The 15,366-nt window shown below is 45.5% G+C and overlaps 1 protein-coding gene across 3 annotated transcripts in view; it reads right to left on the bottom strand.

Annotated features, from left to right (window-relative positions):
• Nucleotides 1–15,366, bottom strand: part of fuom (fucose mutarotase) — a 141,337-nt gene that overhangs the window by 111,140 nt on the left and 14,831 nt on the right. For 2 of the 3 annotated variants that reach the window (XM_085970419.1, XM_085970417.1), the window contains one exon: nucleotides 13,820–13,875. In XM_085970419.1, coding sequence (XP_085826545.1) covers nucleotides 13,820–13,875 — 56 coding nt within the window. Of the gene's footprint in view, nucleotides 1–13,819; nucleotides 13,876–14,408; nucleotides 14,424–15,366 lie in introns of all 3 variants that reach the window. The other variant, XM_085970418.1, reaches the window with a different exon arrangement.

Genomic DNA, 15,366 nt, shown 5'->3' with positions numbered 1-15,366 from the left:
ACTTTCCCTACAATGGATGTCAGGCTGATCAGCCTGTAGTGCCCTGGGTTATCTCTTTCCCCTTTTTTTATCCACTGGCATCACATTCCCTTTTCCCCAATCCTCAAGTACAGTCACCATTTCCAAGGATTCCCTAAAGGTGCCCACTGGATCATGTCTCCGTTTATTAGCTACTTCAGTAAGTACCCTCGATTGCAATCTCTCTGGGCCTGGGACCTTAGCTTCCTTCAATGGGTTCAGTTTATCCATCACCTCCCAATCCATTACATATATTTGTCTTAGACTTGCTCTAGATGCTCTACCTCAACAGTAGGAAGGTTCTCTGAGGTTTTGTCTGAACACAGGTACAAGGGATTCATTTAGAATCTTTGCCGTTCCTCAATCACTTGATATAACGTCCCCTTTGGCATCCTATAGGGATCCCACTGTTTCCCTGACAGCCTATTTGCTCCAAATATATTTATAAAAGCATTTCATATCGTGCATTATATTCCCATCAATCTTGACCTTGTCTATTTTGGCTCTCCTAACCAATTTCTCTCTCGCTTTAACCTTACACTCGTCCCTGTCTTCTGGTCTAAATCCGGCTTTATGCATGGGGAAAGTATTAAAACAGATCTCCTATTTTCTTTTCTTTTATTTCTGAAGCTACCTGTATGCCTGTAAATTTACTCCCTACTCTATTTCATTATTAAGCCATGTCTCTACGATGCCCATAATGTCATAGCCTCCTTTTATATCTTGAGGTCTCTAATTTTATTACTAAGACTCCTGGCATTCGTGGCTAGTATTTTGAAAGCTCCCTTGCCCCCATACCTCAGCCCACCATGTCTTTTAGTTCTATCATCCCTCTTTACCGTTATAGCCTGACACTGCGCTTCTTGTTAGTTGTGACCTTGTCTACACTTGCCATCAAATATGTTTGACCATTCTGATCTCTCCCGTTGTGTAAAAGTTGGAGAAAAAAGAAAGACTTGCATTTATATAGCGCCTTTCATGACCACCAGACGTCTCAAAGAGCTTTGCAGCCAATTAAGCACTTCTGGAATGTAGTCACTGTTGTGATGTAGGAAACGCGGCAGCCAATTTGTGCACAGCAAGCTCCCACAAACAGCAATGTGCTAATGATCAGATAATCTGATTTTTGTGATGTTGATTGAGGGATAAGTATTGGCCCAGGACACCGGGGAGAACTCCCCCGCTCTTCTTCAAAATAGTGCCACGGGATCTTTTATGTCCACCTGAGAGAGCAGATGGGGCCTCAATTTAACGTCTCATCCGAAAGACGGCACCTCTGACAGTGCAGCGCTCCCCCAGCACTGCACTGGAGTGTCAGCCTAGCTTTATGTGCTTACGTCCCTGGAGTGGGACTTGAACCTTCTGACTCAAGCGAGTGTGCTACCTACCCACTGAGCCACAGCTGAGGGGAACGGATCTGAAAATTATTAAAGGGCTACAGTCTTCGTGGAAAACCGTATTTGCCAAACCTTGCTTCATTTGTGCCAAACCAAGACATAAATAATGTCGAAACACGTCATCCTCTTAATTGCAGAAATCATAATGGTGACAAAAATGATGCAAGGGTCTTCAGGCTTATTTGCTTAAAAATAAAATTAAAACACTTTTTCAAGAAGACAATAGCCCTTTAAAATACTCAGCACTCAGTAGGCATCAGAGAAGTATGCTTATGCTATTTTCAACCTTTTTCATTTGATCTTTTTTCATTATAATGAGTCTTGGTTTGCTATGGGCTTAGTGTTCCTGACATGTCTAACCCGCAGTGATACTTATCCACCTGCCTCATTACATGATTCACCTCGGCCTTCACCTCCTCAGCTTTAACAAAGTCTTTGTATAACCTTGTTATCCAACTTTTTCTTCTTCATTGGAGCAAATGTTTAGACTTCTCAATCAAGGCCCATAGCTCACTGTAAGCAAGGCGGAATCTTAAAATTCGTGCTAGGCCATTCAGGGGTGAAATCAGGAAGCACTTTTTCACACAAAGGGCAGTGGAAATGTGGAACTCTCTCCCCCAAAAAGCAGGGTCAATTGAAACTTTCCAGGGCTGAGAGCAACAGATGAAGGATATGGATCAAACTCGGGTAAACGGGAGTTGAGGTACAGATCAGCCATGATCTGTATGGCGGAACAGGCCCGAGGGGCTGAATGGCCTACTGCTGTTTCCATGTTCCTAAAGACTATGCACTTCAACGAGGACTGTCACAGAAAGACTTTGATTTAACCACTGTAAACAGTAAACTGCAATTGCTTGTCACTGATTTAGAAATTAAAATCGGATTTCATGGCTCGTGACGGGACTCAGTCTTACTGCTCGACGCTGTCACACTCTCACCTCCAGTCCCTGCTGGGTGTTCCCTCTATTTTGGTTTGCATGGAGTATAATTAAGACATTACCGGAGTTACTACAGCTCTTGGGATTTTAACTCCCACGGATTTTTTTTTATTCCCAGTTATTATCGTAATGTGGGAAATTGACTCAATGAGCTGGAAATAACCAGACTCATCATACTCAAAGCCTGTCTCCTGGTTATGTGTACAGATGTTTCACCCTGTTACATTCAGGATCTTGGGGCAATTCAGTAGAATGCGATTCCCAGTCAACATCCTTCAAGGTTTGCTTCCCACCTCTGACACAGCCCTTCACCTATGAACTTCATTATTTATTAACAGTGTAACATTTTTACAATCATCCTTGTTCATTAGGTTACACTGGTGACATTGACAGTGCAACACCTCAGCATTTTGGTCTATGTAGATTAACCCATGACCATTTAAAGATGGCTTGCTGGCTCTTACGACAGAGGCGCATATAATATTTAAAATATATAAATACAGTATCAATCATTTCTTTAAAAAAAAAATCCAAACTCGCACTCCCGGTACGGATTCCCACCTATCAGGAGTGGACATCAGGATTCAGATCACACTACCTGTGATTTTCAATCCATTCATTTAAATGGAGCGATATTCCTGATATTTGCTCCCGGTGGGCGAAGCTCCATCCCAGGAGCATAATTTCATAAAATTATCCTTTGAGGTTTCAGGTTTGGACATCAACCTGAAAAAAAATTAGGCTACAATTATCGCTGTAAAATGTTTTATTCTATCAGCATTTTCACTTTCCTTGCACCCTCTCAGCTCCATTTTATGCATTATTATTCCAGACATTATGGGCTGGATTTTATCAATGGGGGCGTGATGGAGGCGGGTCTCCCACTTTTTGGGTTGTAGGCCCGCCTCCATTGATTTGTGGCCAACCCACGCGATTTTCCCTTGATTGACTTTGTTAAACCCGCCCAGCGGGCTCAGCAGGCCAATTAAGGGACACCTGGTTACTGGTGACATCAGGGATTGACATTTCATCTGTCAAGAGCTTTTGACAGATGAAATATCAGCATTTGACAGCTCTGTGAAGCTGTCAAACATTGATAATCTGACTTCTAACTTGAGTCCTTCTCCACAGACTCAGTTAGAAATTTCTCCAGAACAAAAAGCAGAGGCTGCAGCTTTTGACAGCTCGCGGCCATTCTGCTTTCTGTGCCGGTGAGATGAGGGACTCCCTGGTTACTGGTGACATCAGGGATTGACATTTCATCTGTCAAGAGCTTTTGACAGATGAAATATCAGCATTTGACAGCTCTGTGAAGCTGTCAAACACTGACAATCTGACTTCTAACTTGAGTCCTTCTCCACAGACTCAGGAGGGAAGCCTGCATTAGTAAGTAAAGGTAAGTAAAACTTATTTAAACACTTTACACACACCAAACACACTTACCTCTGCACTCATGCACCCATCACTCACCTGAACACTGGACATCTCGAACCCTCCAAGCCCTTCAGCCCGACGATCCGCCTCGCTAACTTGGCGTGGTTTGGAGCCATCGGGCAGCCCACACTTCAGGGCTAAAAATAGGGATTAGGCCAAAAACTGCCTGTTAACTACCTGGCACTAGTCCCCTTCCCGCCTCGGGGAGGCGGCTCCCAGCACAGGTCAGGTACCCGCCTCCTGGGAAACGGGCATGGAGGCGGGTTGGGGGCGGAAGGGTTCGTGCCTCCCCCCCCGATTCTGCAATTTCCCCCCCACTCCCGCCTCCAAACCCGCCTCCACGGGGCTTGGAAATTTGGGCCCTATCACTCGGTGCAGAAAGAAGTTCCTTCGTATGCAAAGAAAGACTTGCATTTACACAGCACTTTTCACCACCACCGGACGTCCCAAAGCTCTTGACAGCCAATGAAGCAGTTTTTGGAGTGTAGTTACTGTTGTAATGTACGAAATGCGGCAGCCAATTTGTGCACAGCAAGCTCCCACAAACAGCAATGTGATAATGACCAGATAATCTGTTTTAGTGATGTTGGTTGAGGGATAAATATTGGCCCCAGGACATCGGGGATAACTCCCCTGCTCTTCTTCCAAATAGTGTTATGGGATCTTTTATGTCCACCCGAGGTTTAATGTCTCATCTGAAAGACGGCACCTCCGACAGTGCAGCACTCCCTCAGCACTGCACTGGAGTGTCAGCCTAGATTTTTGTGCTCAAGTCTCTGGAGTGGTTCTTGAACACATGACCTTCTGACTCAGAGGCGAGGGTGCTACCCACCGAGCCACAGCTGACAAAAATATATATATGATTTTTACTCATTTATAAAGTAACACTACTACTAAATTCCCATCCTTGGGCTTCTAACTCCAAACCGGCCTAGAAGCCAATCCAGAGCCATGTGACCCTCACAAAAACATTCCGGCATCGAGTTACAACCACAAACTCTGCCTGAAAAATCCTTTATTTTCTCTTTACCATCTTTCCCTTTTTGTACAGCTGTATTATTATTAATATATTCAACTGAACAAGTGCCTGGGTTAATGAGCGAATCTCTACTGATAGTAATTCAGCTCTCTCACAATGCCAGGTACAGTAACTCCCTGATGGAGTCGATCATTGATTAATGAACACATAGCTGCTGTCAGTTCAACCATCCAAAATGGAGATAGAGGTTCTGGCATATTGCCGATATGGTGTGTAGCAAACCAAAAAACTGAAATTCAAAAGCTTGTCACAGCTAATCATAATTCTGTGGGTTTTTTTTTAAGTATAAATGTATAACGGTTACAATACACATAAGCCGCATAAACAGGCAAAAAAAAAGGCAGGAAAATGCCAGCTTGTCCATCCAACCTGTCCCATCAAGGTATGGTGCCACCTACATGCACCAACAACCCCTCCCCTCAATCGTTGCAAATCACTGAGAGAGATAAAAACCGAGAGAGAAAAGAAACTCAGACCAATTTTGGAAAAAATCTTGGCGATTTCCTTTGGACCTCTGAAGCCAGGTCCAAGACTTCAGATCCGATATCAATAATTACAGCTACTCCTATACATAGAACATAGAACATAAGAAACAGGAGCATAAGTCGGCCAATCGGTCCCTCGAGCCTGCTCCGCCATTCAATAAGATCATGGCTGATCCAATCTTGACCTTAACTCCACTTTCCCGCTCTCTCCCCATACCCCTTGGACTCCCCTGTAGTTCAAATGTCTATCAATCTCCGCCTTGAATATATTCAATGACTCCGCCTCCACAGCTCTCTGGGGTAGAGAATTCCAAAGATTCACGACCCTCTGAGAGAAGAAATTCCTCCTCATCTCCGTCTTAAATGGGCGACCCCTTATTCTGAAACTATGCCCCCTAGTTCTAGATACCCCCACTAGGGGCAACATCCTCTCAGCATCCACCCTGTCAATCCCCCTCAGAATTGTATATGTTTCAATAAGATCACCTCTCATTCTTCTAAACTCCAATGAGTATAGGCCCAACCTGCTCAACCTTTCATCATACGTCCACTTGCCTTCTATAACTGGCGATGGCCTTGCCTCTCAGGAACGGGTCCAACTCCCTTTTGAAGAACTCCAATGAATCAATATTTACTGCACATTTTAGTAATCTATTCCAGAGGTCATTAACGCTCTGAAAAGAAATACTTCCTGGCATCTAACCATTTTTCCGTATTTTATGTTGATGCCCTCAGTTCGCCCATTCCTGTAAACTACAAACATTTGTATTTATGCAGCACCTTTAACATCGAAAAAACAGGGGCGTGAAGAAAAAAATGTATGCTGAGCCAAAGGAGAGATTAGAAGGCAAAGAATGGGTTGCAGGCAATGTACCTGTTACATACGAACATACGAATTAGGAGCAGGAGTAGGCCACTCGGCCCCTCGAGCCTGCTCCGCCATTCAATAAGATCATGGCTGATCTGATTACTCCACATTCCCGCCTACCCCCGATAACCTTTCACCCCCTTGCTTATCAAGAATCTATCGACTTCTGCCTTAAAAATATTCAAAGACTCTGCTTCCACTGCCCTCTGAGGAAGAGAGTTCCAAAAGATTCACGACCCTCTGCGAGAAAAAATTTCTCCTCATCTCTGTCTTAAATGGGCGACCCCTTATTTTTAAACAGTGACCCCTAGTTCTAGGTTCTCCCACAAGAGGAAACATCCTCTCCACATCCACCCTGTCCAGACCCCTCAGGATCTTATATGTTTCAATCAAGTCACCTCTTACTCTTCTAAACTCCAGCGGATGCAAACCTAGCCTGTTAAACTGCATGGCCGCACGGCGGTCTGGGGGTCCCGCGCGGGCTGCTTGGCGACCTCACAATGGGAAAAGTCACACATGCACAGAAATTTGAATGTGCCGCGCAGCCCCTTAAAGGGGCCATGCACCACCCAAAAAAGAATTAAAGGCTGTAGGTAGGCTCTTAAAGGAGGAGAGAGTTGAGGAAAGGCAAAGTAGTTTAAAGAGAGAATTCCAGAGCATGGGGCCTAAGCAGCCACAGCTGAATATGGTGAGGGCAAAGGGGAAAAGCACAAGAGCCGGGAGTCAGAGGAACAGGGAGTTCGGGAAGGGGGTTAGGGTAGCACTGGAACAGGTTACACAGATAGGGTGGGGCAGGGCATAAGTGGATTTAAACATGAGGCTGAATATTTTAAATTGCAAGCGTTGGCCGCTTAGGAGCCAATGTAAGTCAGCAAAGACAGGAGGGATGGGCGAGCAGGATTTGGTGTGGGATAGAGTACGGACAACAGAGATTTGGATGAGCTGAAGTTTACAGAGTGTAGAAGCTGGAAAGCCAGCCAGGAGACCCACTGGATTTGTTGAATCTGGTGCTGACAAAGGCATGGAGGAGGGTTTCAGCAGCAGATGGGCTGAGGCAGGGATGGAGACAGATGATGTTACGGAGGTGAACACAGGTGGTTTGTAATGGAGCAGATACAGGGTCAGAAGCTCAACTTGGCATCAAATAGGATGCCGTGATTACAAAGAGTCTGGTTCAGCCTGAGACAGTGACCGTTGAGGGTGATAGAGTCGATGCTGAGGGTACAGAGTTTGTGACCGGGGCAAAAGACAAAGTTTTCCAGCCTTCCCAATGTTTAGCTGGAGGAAACTGCGGCACATCCAAGACTGAATGTTGGACAAGCAGCCTGATAGCATAGAGGCAGTGGAGAGGTCAAGGGAGGTGGTGAAGGGGTAGATCTGGAGGTTATCAGCATACATGTGGAAGTTGACACCACGGGCAGGATTTTCATTGGGCCGTGGAGGCGGGATTGGAGGCGTGTGGGGGGGGGGGTTAAAATCCCGAAATCGGGGGGCACGAACCCATCCCGCCCCCAACCCGTCTCCATGCCAGTTTCAAAGGAGGCGGCTACCCGACCCGCGCTGGGACCCGCCTCCCCGAGGCGGGAAGGGGATTAGTGCCAATTAACTGCCTGTTAACAGGCAGTTTTTAGCCTAAACCCTATTTTCATAGCTGAAGTGTGGGATTCCCGATGGCTCCAAACCACGCCAAGTTAGCGAGGCGGCCCGTCGGGCTGATGGGCTTGGAGGGGTCGAGATGTCCGGTGTTCAGGTGAGTGATGGGTGCATGAGTGCAGAGGTAAGTGTGTTTGGTGTGTGTAAAGTGTTTAAAGAAGTTTTACTTACATTTACTTACCTTTACAGCCTTCCTTCCTTCAGGTCTCGGGAGTCCCTCATCTCACCGGCACAGAAAGCAGAATGGCTGCGATCTGTCAAAAATTGCAGCATTCTGTTCCGGGGAGATCTTTAAATCATCCTGAGAGGAAGGAATTAACTTGGAGTACAGATTGTCAGTGTTTAACAGCTTCAAACAGCTGTCGAACACTGATATTTCATCTGTCAAAAGGTCTTGACAGATGAAATTTCAATCTGTGACGTCACCTGTTGCCGGATGGCCCTTAATTGGCCTGCTGAGCCCGGTGGGGCGGGCTCAACAAGGTCAATCAAGGGAAAATCGTGTGGGTTGGCTAGAACTCGATGGAGGCGGGACTACAACCCCAAAAGTTGTAGTCCCGCCTCCTACCCGCCTCCTCAATGAAAATCCAGCCCCATATCTACGGATTATTTCACCAAGGGGCAGCATGTAGATGAGGAAGAGGAGGAGGTCAACAATAGATCCTTGGGGGACCCTGGAGATAAAGGTGCGGGGAGTGGAAAGAGTGGCATTGGCTGGATTGCTCAATTGCATCTGCCACTCCAGTATATAAGTAGATTAGGTTGCAGGTAGGCAGGAGCGTGCAGCTACAGTCTGTGCGGCCTCCCTACATTCATAATGACAGCTCTGGCAAATTAGGAGTACGATGTACTACATTGCTAAATGAAAAGATTGCTGAGATAAAAATCGCAACACAAGCAGCTGTAATGCCAACAGTACTAATTGTGATGTGCCATTCCTGTAAACTTTTCAAACCTTGGGACCTTATCCTGTCGGTCAATCCATAATAATAATGTCATGTGTCAAATTTTTTGTCTTAAAATACTCCTGTGCAGCGCCTTGGGACGTTACGACGTTAAAGGCGCTGTATAAATACAAGTTGTTGTTGTTGTTGTTGTGACCAAAGTAATCTAATCCAGTATCTCACAGTTTAATTAAGCACCAACATCTGGCTAAATGAAGTCTACAAGGAAATTAACGGCTCACGTTTTTCCGACACTGAAGTATCATTTGTCTTTTTGATAAAACACAAACGTGGAAGGCAGCACAAACAGGAGAGAAACTGGAGAGTGCTGCTAAATAAACACTTCGTAAATGACATTGTGTGTATTATTGTAGGGGTGGGCAGCGGGGAGCAATTACAGTGGGTGCCCAGTTCGGCAGTAAGAATCATTGATCACTAATTGAGGTCCACAAGCCAGCAGGGAGATGATGTGACAGACACCCACTTGACTGTCAAGCCTGTATCCTCGGAAGAGTTCAAACATCTGTTTTATATTTAGCAGCAGTTTAATTGCGCTCTATAGAAAACCATTAGCATCAGTAATGTTTGTCAGAAAAGCAAGGAATGGAGGCACGCACGCATGATATTTAACCCTTTCCTCTCTGCTTAATGAAAACCATTTCTGGGGTGCTACGGAACTAACGTTCAACACCCCACGTGGCTTAATGTGTACGTACACTGCCCAGGAAAGAGCGGAGCTGTTAAAACTGAAAGTTCAATCCCCCAGTCTTGACTGGTTTAGCTAACCACAGATAGTTCTCTATTCAGGGCACAAACATCAGGAAGAAGGCAGGACAACTTTCTGGTTTTTGACCCGCCTACATCGACGTCCGGCCAATCCACGTGATTTTCCCTTGATTGACCTTGTTGAGCCCGCCCACCGGGCTCAGCAGGCCAATTAAGGGCCACCCGGCAACAGGTGACGTCACAGACGGCAATTTCATCTGTCAAGAGGTCTTGACAGATGAAATATCAGTGTTTCACAGCTGTTTGAAGCTGTGAAACACTGACAGTCTGAGTTCTAACATGAGTCCTTCTGCACAGACTCAGTTAGAACTCTCAGCAGCACTCAAAGCTGAAGGCTGTCACTTTTCACAGATCGCAGTCGTTCAGCTTTAAGTGCCGGCTGAGTGATGGGCTCCTGACGCCTACAGGAAGAAAGGCTGGTAAGGTAAGTACAGGTAAGTAAAAGTTCTTTACACACTTTAGACACACCAAACACACTTACCTTTACACTCATGCACACATCACTCACCTGAGCACCGACATCGCAACCCCTCCAACTCCTTCAACCCGACGGCCCGCCTGCTCTACCTGGCGTGGTTTGGAGCAGTCGGGAAACCCACACGAAACCCCTCAAAATAGAGATTAGGCTAAAAACTGCCTGTTAACTACCTGTTAACAGGCAGTTAATTGGCACTAATCCCTTCCCGCCTGGTTTCGGCGGGTCCCAGTGCGGGGCGGGTACCCGCCGCCCCTGAAACTTGCGTGGGGCGGGGTTTTGGGCGGGATGGTGTCGGGACCCCCAAATTCGGGGTTTCCCCCCCCCCCCCCCCACACGCCTGAAACCCCGCCTGACAGCTCCAGGAAAATCTAGCCCCTGGTCTTAATGCCCCTGGGATAGGAAGGGTAAGAGAATCAGCAGGGTTTCCTCTCTTGGTCACTATCCAGTGACTCAGTACCCCAGTCAATACCTTCACAATGAGGGGGAGGGGGGTGGGCAAGGAGAAATAGTATCCAAATTTTGTTTGACTACACTAATTAAAAACCTTCTTAACCTTTTGTCTTTGGTGATGCACTTGACGGTCAAATAGGGTTTTGTGCCTCTGAGTCAGAAGGTTGTAGGTTGAAGCCCACCTCCAGAACTTGAGCACATAATCCAGGCAGACACTGCTGCAATGCTGAGGGAGTGCTGCATTTTCAGAGGTGCCGTCTTTCAGATAAGACGTTAATCCAAGGCCCTGTCCGCCCTCTTAGGTGCACGTAAAAGATCCCATGACACTATCTGAAGAGCAGCAGGTGAGTTCTCCCTGGCCAACAATGATGCCTCAACCAACGCCAACAAAAGCAGATTACCTGGTCATTTATCCCATTGCTGTTTTTGGCGGCTTGCTGTGTGCAAATTGGCTGCTGCGTTTCCTACATTACAACAGTGACTACACTTCAAAAGTAACTCATTGGCTGTTAAGTGGTTTGGGGCATTCTGAAGTTGTGAAAGGTGCTATATAATTGTAAATTAAGCTTTCAATTTCCCTGCCTTCTAACGGATATACAAACAAAGTTTTGTTTTCAGGGTTAGTTGGTAGAGGTTGGTTTGTTGGTGAGCTCCTTTTATGCCAGACACGTGCTGTCCCAAAGAAGGAAGAAGAATATCCATTGTAGCTGGGGTTATTGTGCTATAAGAGCATGTGGCATGCTACAAACTCCTAGGCTGCAGTTCAGCCAGAAGTACTTTCTGTGTGAAAAGCAGCAACGTCAATGTGACAGTCCATGTGTGGAGATGCCGGTGCTGGACTGGGGTGGACAAATGTAAGAAGTCACACAACACCAGGTTATAGTCCAACAGTTTTATTTGAAATCACAAGCTTTGGGAGCGCTGCTCCTTCGTCAGCAGCGCTCCGAAAGCTTGTGATTTCAAATAAAACTGTTGGACTATAACCTGGTGTTGTGTGACTTCTTACAACAGTCCATGTGGACAAGCCTCAGCAGTTCTAGTTCTCAACCTATGTCCACTCGCTATGAATTTGTGCTCTCTCTATGAATCTAGAACAAAAACGTGAATCACAATGGATGTACCGCCTGACTTTATGCATCATTTATGTCCTCTACACTAGTTGCCCCTTTTTTTTGGTGTTGATACCCCATCATTTTGTTATAATTTACTGCAAACTGCGGCCCATGGGCCAGATGTGGCTCTGCGCAACCCTACCCATGAGGCCCAGACAACTTAGTCCTATTTGTCCTTATATTTCTTATTTGCTGCTTTGTCTTGTTTGAATTGCATGGATCACAAAGAGTTAAATAGTCCATTCTTATCACTGATGCTTTACTAGTGGATAAGTCCTAAATCAAACGCCAAGATCTGTTAGAATCAGGAATTTGAGATATAATGGAAACCATTAATGGGAACCTTGATTGAAATTTTATAAGTGCCCCCAAGACTCCATGATAAGCACCAAATCAGTCCACGAAAACAAAATGCTTGGACACTACCTGTGTGATATTGGTGGCTATCCATTGGGCTTTTTTTGCGCTCATCTAGGTGAGGGATATTAGTGTTGGGAAGTGGAACTCTTCCCATTTCAGGCACCCAGGGTCAGCACTAAGCAATTCCAGGTCAGATACAGCGCAGCTAGAGGCAGAGTAAAGCTACCTCTACTCTGTCCCAACAACGTGCCTCAGCCTCACCACTTCTCACAGTAGCCATGCTGCGGCCTCTGTGAGGTGGCCAACTGATGCAGGATTGGGTCAGTTTTGTGCTGTAGGTCCATGCCCACAGGGACTGAAGTTACACTAGCCAAACTCATTTCACACAGAACCCTTACGACCAGCAGTCAAAGGAGACTTCCATCCTAATCGGTCTATGCTGGATTTGATCCTAGATCCTAGAGGTGAAATGCTAGTGTGTTTAAGCCATGCCCCACCCAATTCCCCCCTTAACATAAGAACATAAGACGTAGGAGCAGGAGGAGATCATTTGGCCCCTCGAGCCTGCTCTGCCATTCAATAAGATCATGGCTGATCTGATCTTGGCCTCAACTCCACTTCCCTGCCCGCTCCCCATAACCAAAAAAAAAAAAACCCTTACCATTCAAAAATCTGTCTATCTCCACCTTAAATATATTCACTGACCCAGCCTCCACAGCTCTCCGGGGAAGAGAATTCCAAAGATTCACGACCCTCTGAGAGAAGAAATTCCTCCTCATTTCCGTTTTAAATGGGTGCCCCCTTATTCTGAAATTATGCCCCCTAGTTCTAGATTCACCCATGAGGGGAAACATCCTCTCTGCATCTACCCAGTCAAGCCCCTTCAGAATCTTATATGTTTCAATGAGATCCCCAAACCCTTTCATCCACTTTTCTGCGGAATGAAATCCCTCTGATTAAAATATTCCTCTGCCTTCCAATCTATGTCTTTGTCCCAGTTATCTTCTCTGTCTTTTTGACCAACTTTATGTGGCCTGACCTTCTGCACTGAGAACCTCAACCAGGTGCCCGTTCATTAATGTAACTTGCTGTGTAACTTCTACTTCTGTTGTTTGTTTCCTACCTCAACAGATCCAATATCCCTTTTTGTTTCTCTCAACACTTCCTTCTTTAACTTGGTGACCCTGTACCTGGCTACATTGATCCCTAACCTGACCTGACCCTCCTAGCCCAATACAAGCCTGCACACTTCGCTGGCCTTGATGACTCCCCTATTCTCTCCAATACTAACCACTTGTCCTGATTAATTCCCTCACATTCATCTGTGAGTTTCCATACCCTCCTTATCCAACTCAGTAGCCTTTATACAAAAAGAAAATACTGCAGATGCTGGAAATCTGAAATAAAAACAGAAAATGCTGGAGACACTCAGCAGGTCAGGCAGCATCTGTGAAGAGAGAAACAGAGTTAACGTTTCAGGTCGATGACCTTTTGTCAGATGCTGCCTGCCCTGCTGAGTGTCTCCAGCATTTTCTGTTTTTATTTCAGTAACCTTTATCTTCAACTTGCTGGTCCACAGACAGTTATTGCATCTGTTGCCCCATCTATTATAGAAAGAAGAACGAACAGCGTATAATTCCATTGGCTATCCCAGAAATTGGCATCTTGGGAGGTGCATGACTTGGGAAAAGTCGATGCCAAAAGAGTACACAGTAACTTTCAGCCTGGTACTGGCTTTTGTTGCCTTTAATACTTATTGCAAATAGAGCAGAGATATATTATCTACACACTAGTCAAGTACAAATAGGAAATTTGTGATAATCAAAGACCCTTTTTGCGCTTAACAGTGAAACTTACTGGGTAGTTGACGTATGTGTCCAATGGAAAGAGCTTTAGAATGGCTTCCAGCAACTCTAATTCCGAGACCTTTATGGAGGATAAGAAATAATACCATCAATTAATTACTAGTTACAAAAAAATCTCGTTTACAAATTTGAAAAGTAACAACACTCCTCCACTGAAACTAGGCATATCAGCGCACAGTCAAATTTTTACATGAGCAGTCCTGGGGGCTCTGAATAGTTCCCCGGGTGTCATTTTGCCTCAGTTTGTAGTGCTCTCATCGCTCAGTGAGAAGGTTGTGAGGTCCAAGCCATTGGTGCAATGGAATAGCAAGCCATCGCCATAGGGGAATGAATAATGGCAATTAGGATGGTAGGGAATCCCTACACAATATTTTGGTGTACAGACAGGGAGAGTTTGCAGGCAGCGGTGCAAAGAATGATTTAATTGCAGCAAATCTGCGATCGCCATAGATTTTAATTGGGACGAGGTTGTGATAATTACCTTCTATCTGTTTTCAGAGAGGAATAACTGCACAAGTCCAGGGAAATTAAAATGTAGCGTAAGTAATGGCATAATAGAGTAGAGATTCGGCTGTTACAACTCTGTAGCCCCAATTCTTTTAGCTGCGCCAATCCTTTTGGGAACATGGGATTGGTGAATTTACCCTTATAATACTGGGCATACTCTCTGCTCCTGGGACCAAGGAAATGTCATCTGGACAATACAACTGGTCAGTGTTGAACACATAGATTGCAATGTTCGTTTAATATCCTGGAGTAAAGCTGGACATCGGAGAATCATAACTTCTCAGAGGTTTCACCTGTAGTTATTCAGCTTCCTCAGGCAATTATAGAAATTGACTACTTTTGACAGTGTAAATTGCATGTGTAATTGGAAAGAATGACCCCATTGGATGACTGGCTTTTCTTACAAAGAAGGTTTGTGCCCACAATTCATGTTAGAAAGAAAGAAGAACTTGCAATTCATATAGGGCGTTTCATGGCCTCAGGCCATCCCAAAGCACTTTACAACCAATCACTGTTGTTCTCATAGGACACAATGTGCGAGGAATTGTGAGCACAAATCCATACCGTTTATAGCCGAGGGGGCTGCCATTCGGCCCATCATTGCTGCATCAGCACTGTGCTAAAGTAATTCAAAACCAACAAAGCTCAACGTAAGTCATGGAGTCATTGGGCTGGATTTTAATACTGGAAGCGTGTAGGAGGCGGGGCTACAACTTTCGGGGTTGTAGTCCCGCCTCTATCGAGTTGTGGCCAACCCACGCAATTTTGACTTGATTGACCGTGTTGAACCCGCCCAGCGGGCTCAGCAGGCCAATTAAGGGCCACCTGGCAACAGGTGACATCACAGATTGACATTTCATCTGTCAAGAGCTTTTGACAGATGAAATATCAGCGTTTGACAGCTCTTTGAAGCTGTCAAACACTGACAATCTGTACTCCAAGTTAATTCCTTCCTCTCAGGCTGATTTAGAGATCTCTCCAGAACAGAAAGCTGAATGCTGCAACTTTTGACAGCTCGCGGCCATTCTGCTT

Source organism: Somniosus microcephalus, chromosome 29, assembly GCF_052327205.1.
Source record: "Somniosus microcephalus isolate GS21.2 chromosome 29, FLI_Smic_1.0, whole genome shotgun sequence".
Taxonomy (NCBI): Eukaryota; Metazoa; Chordata; class Chondrichthyes; order Squaliformes; family Somniosidae; genus Somniosus; species Somniosus microcephalus.
The sequence above is the reverse complement of the archived record's forward strand: the minus strand, read 5'-3'. Positions and strand labels throughout refer to the sequence as shown.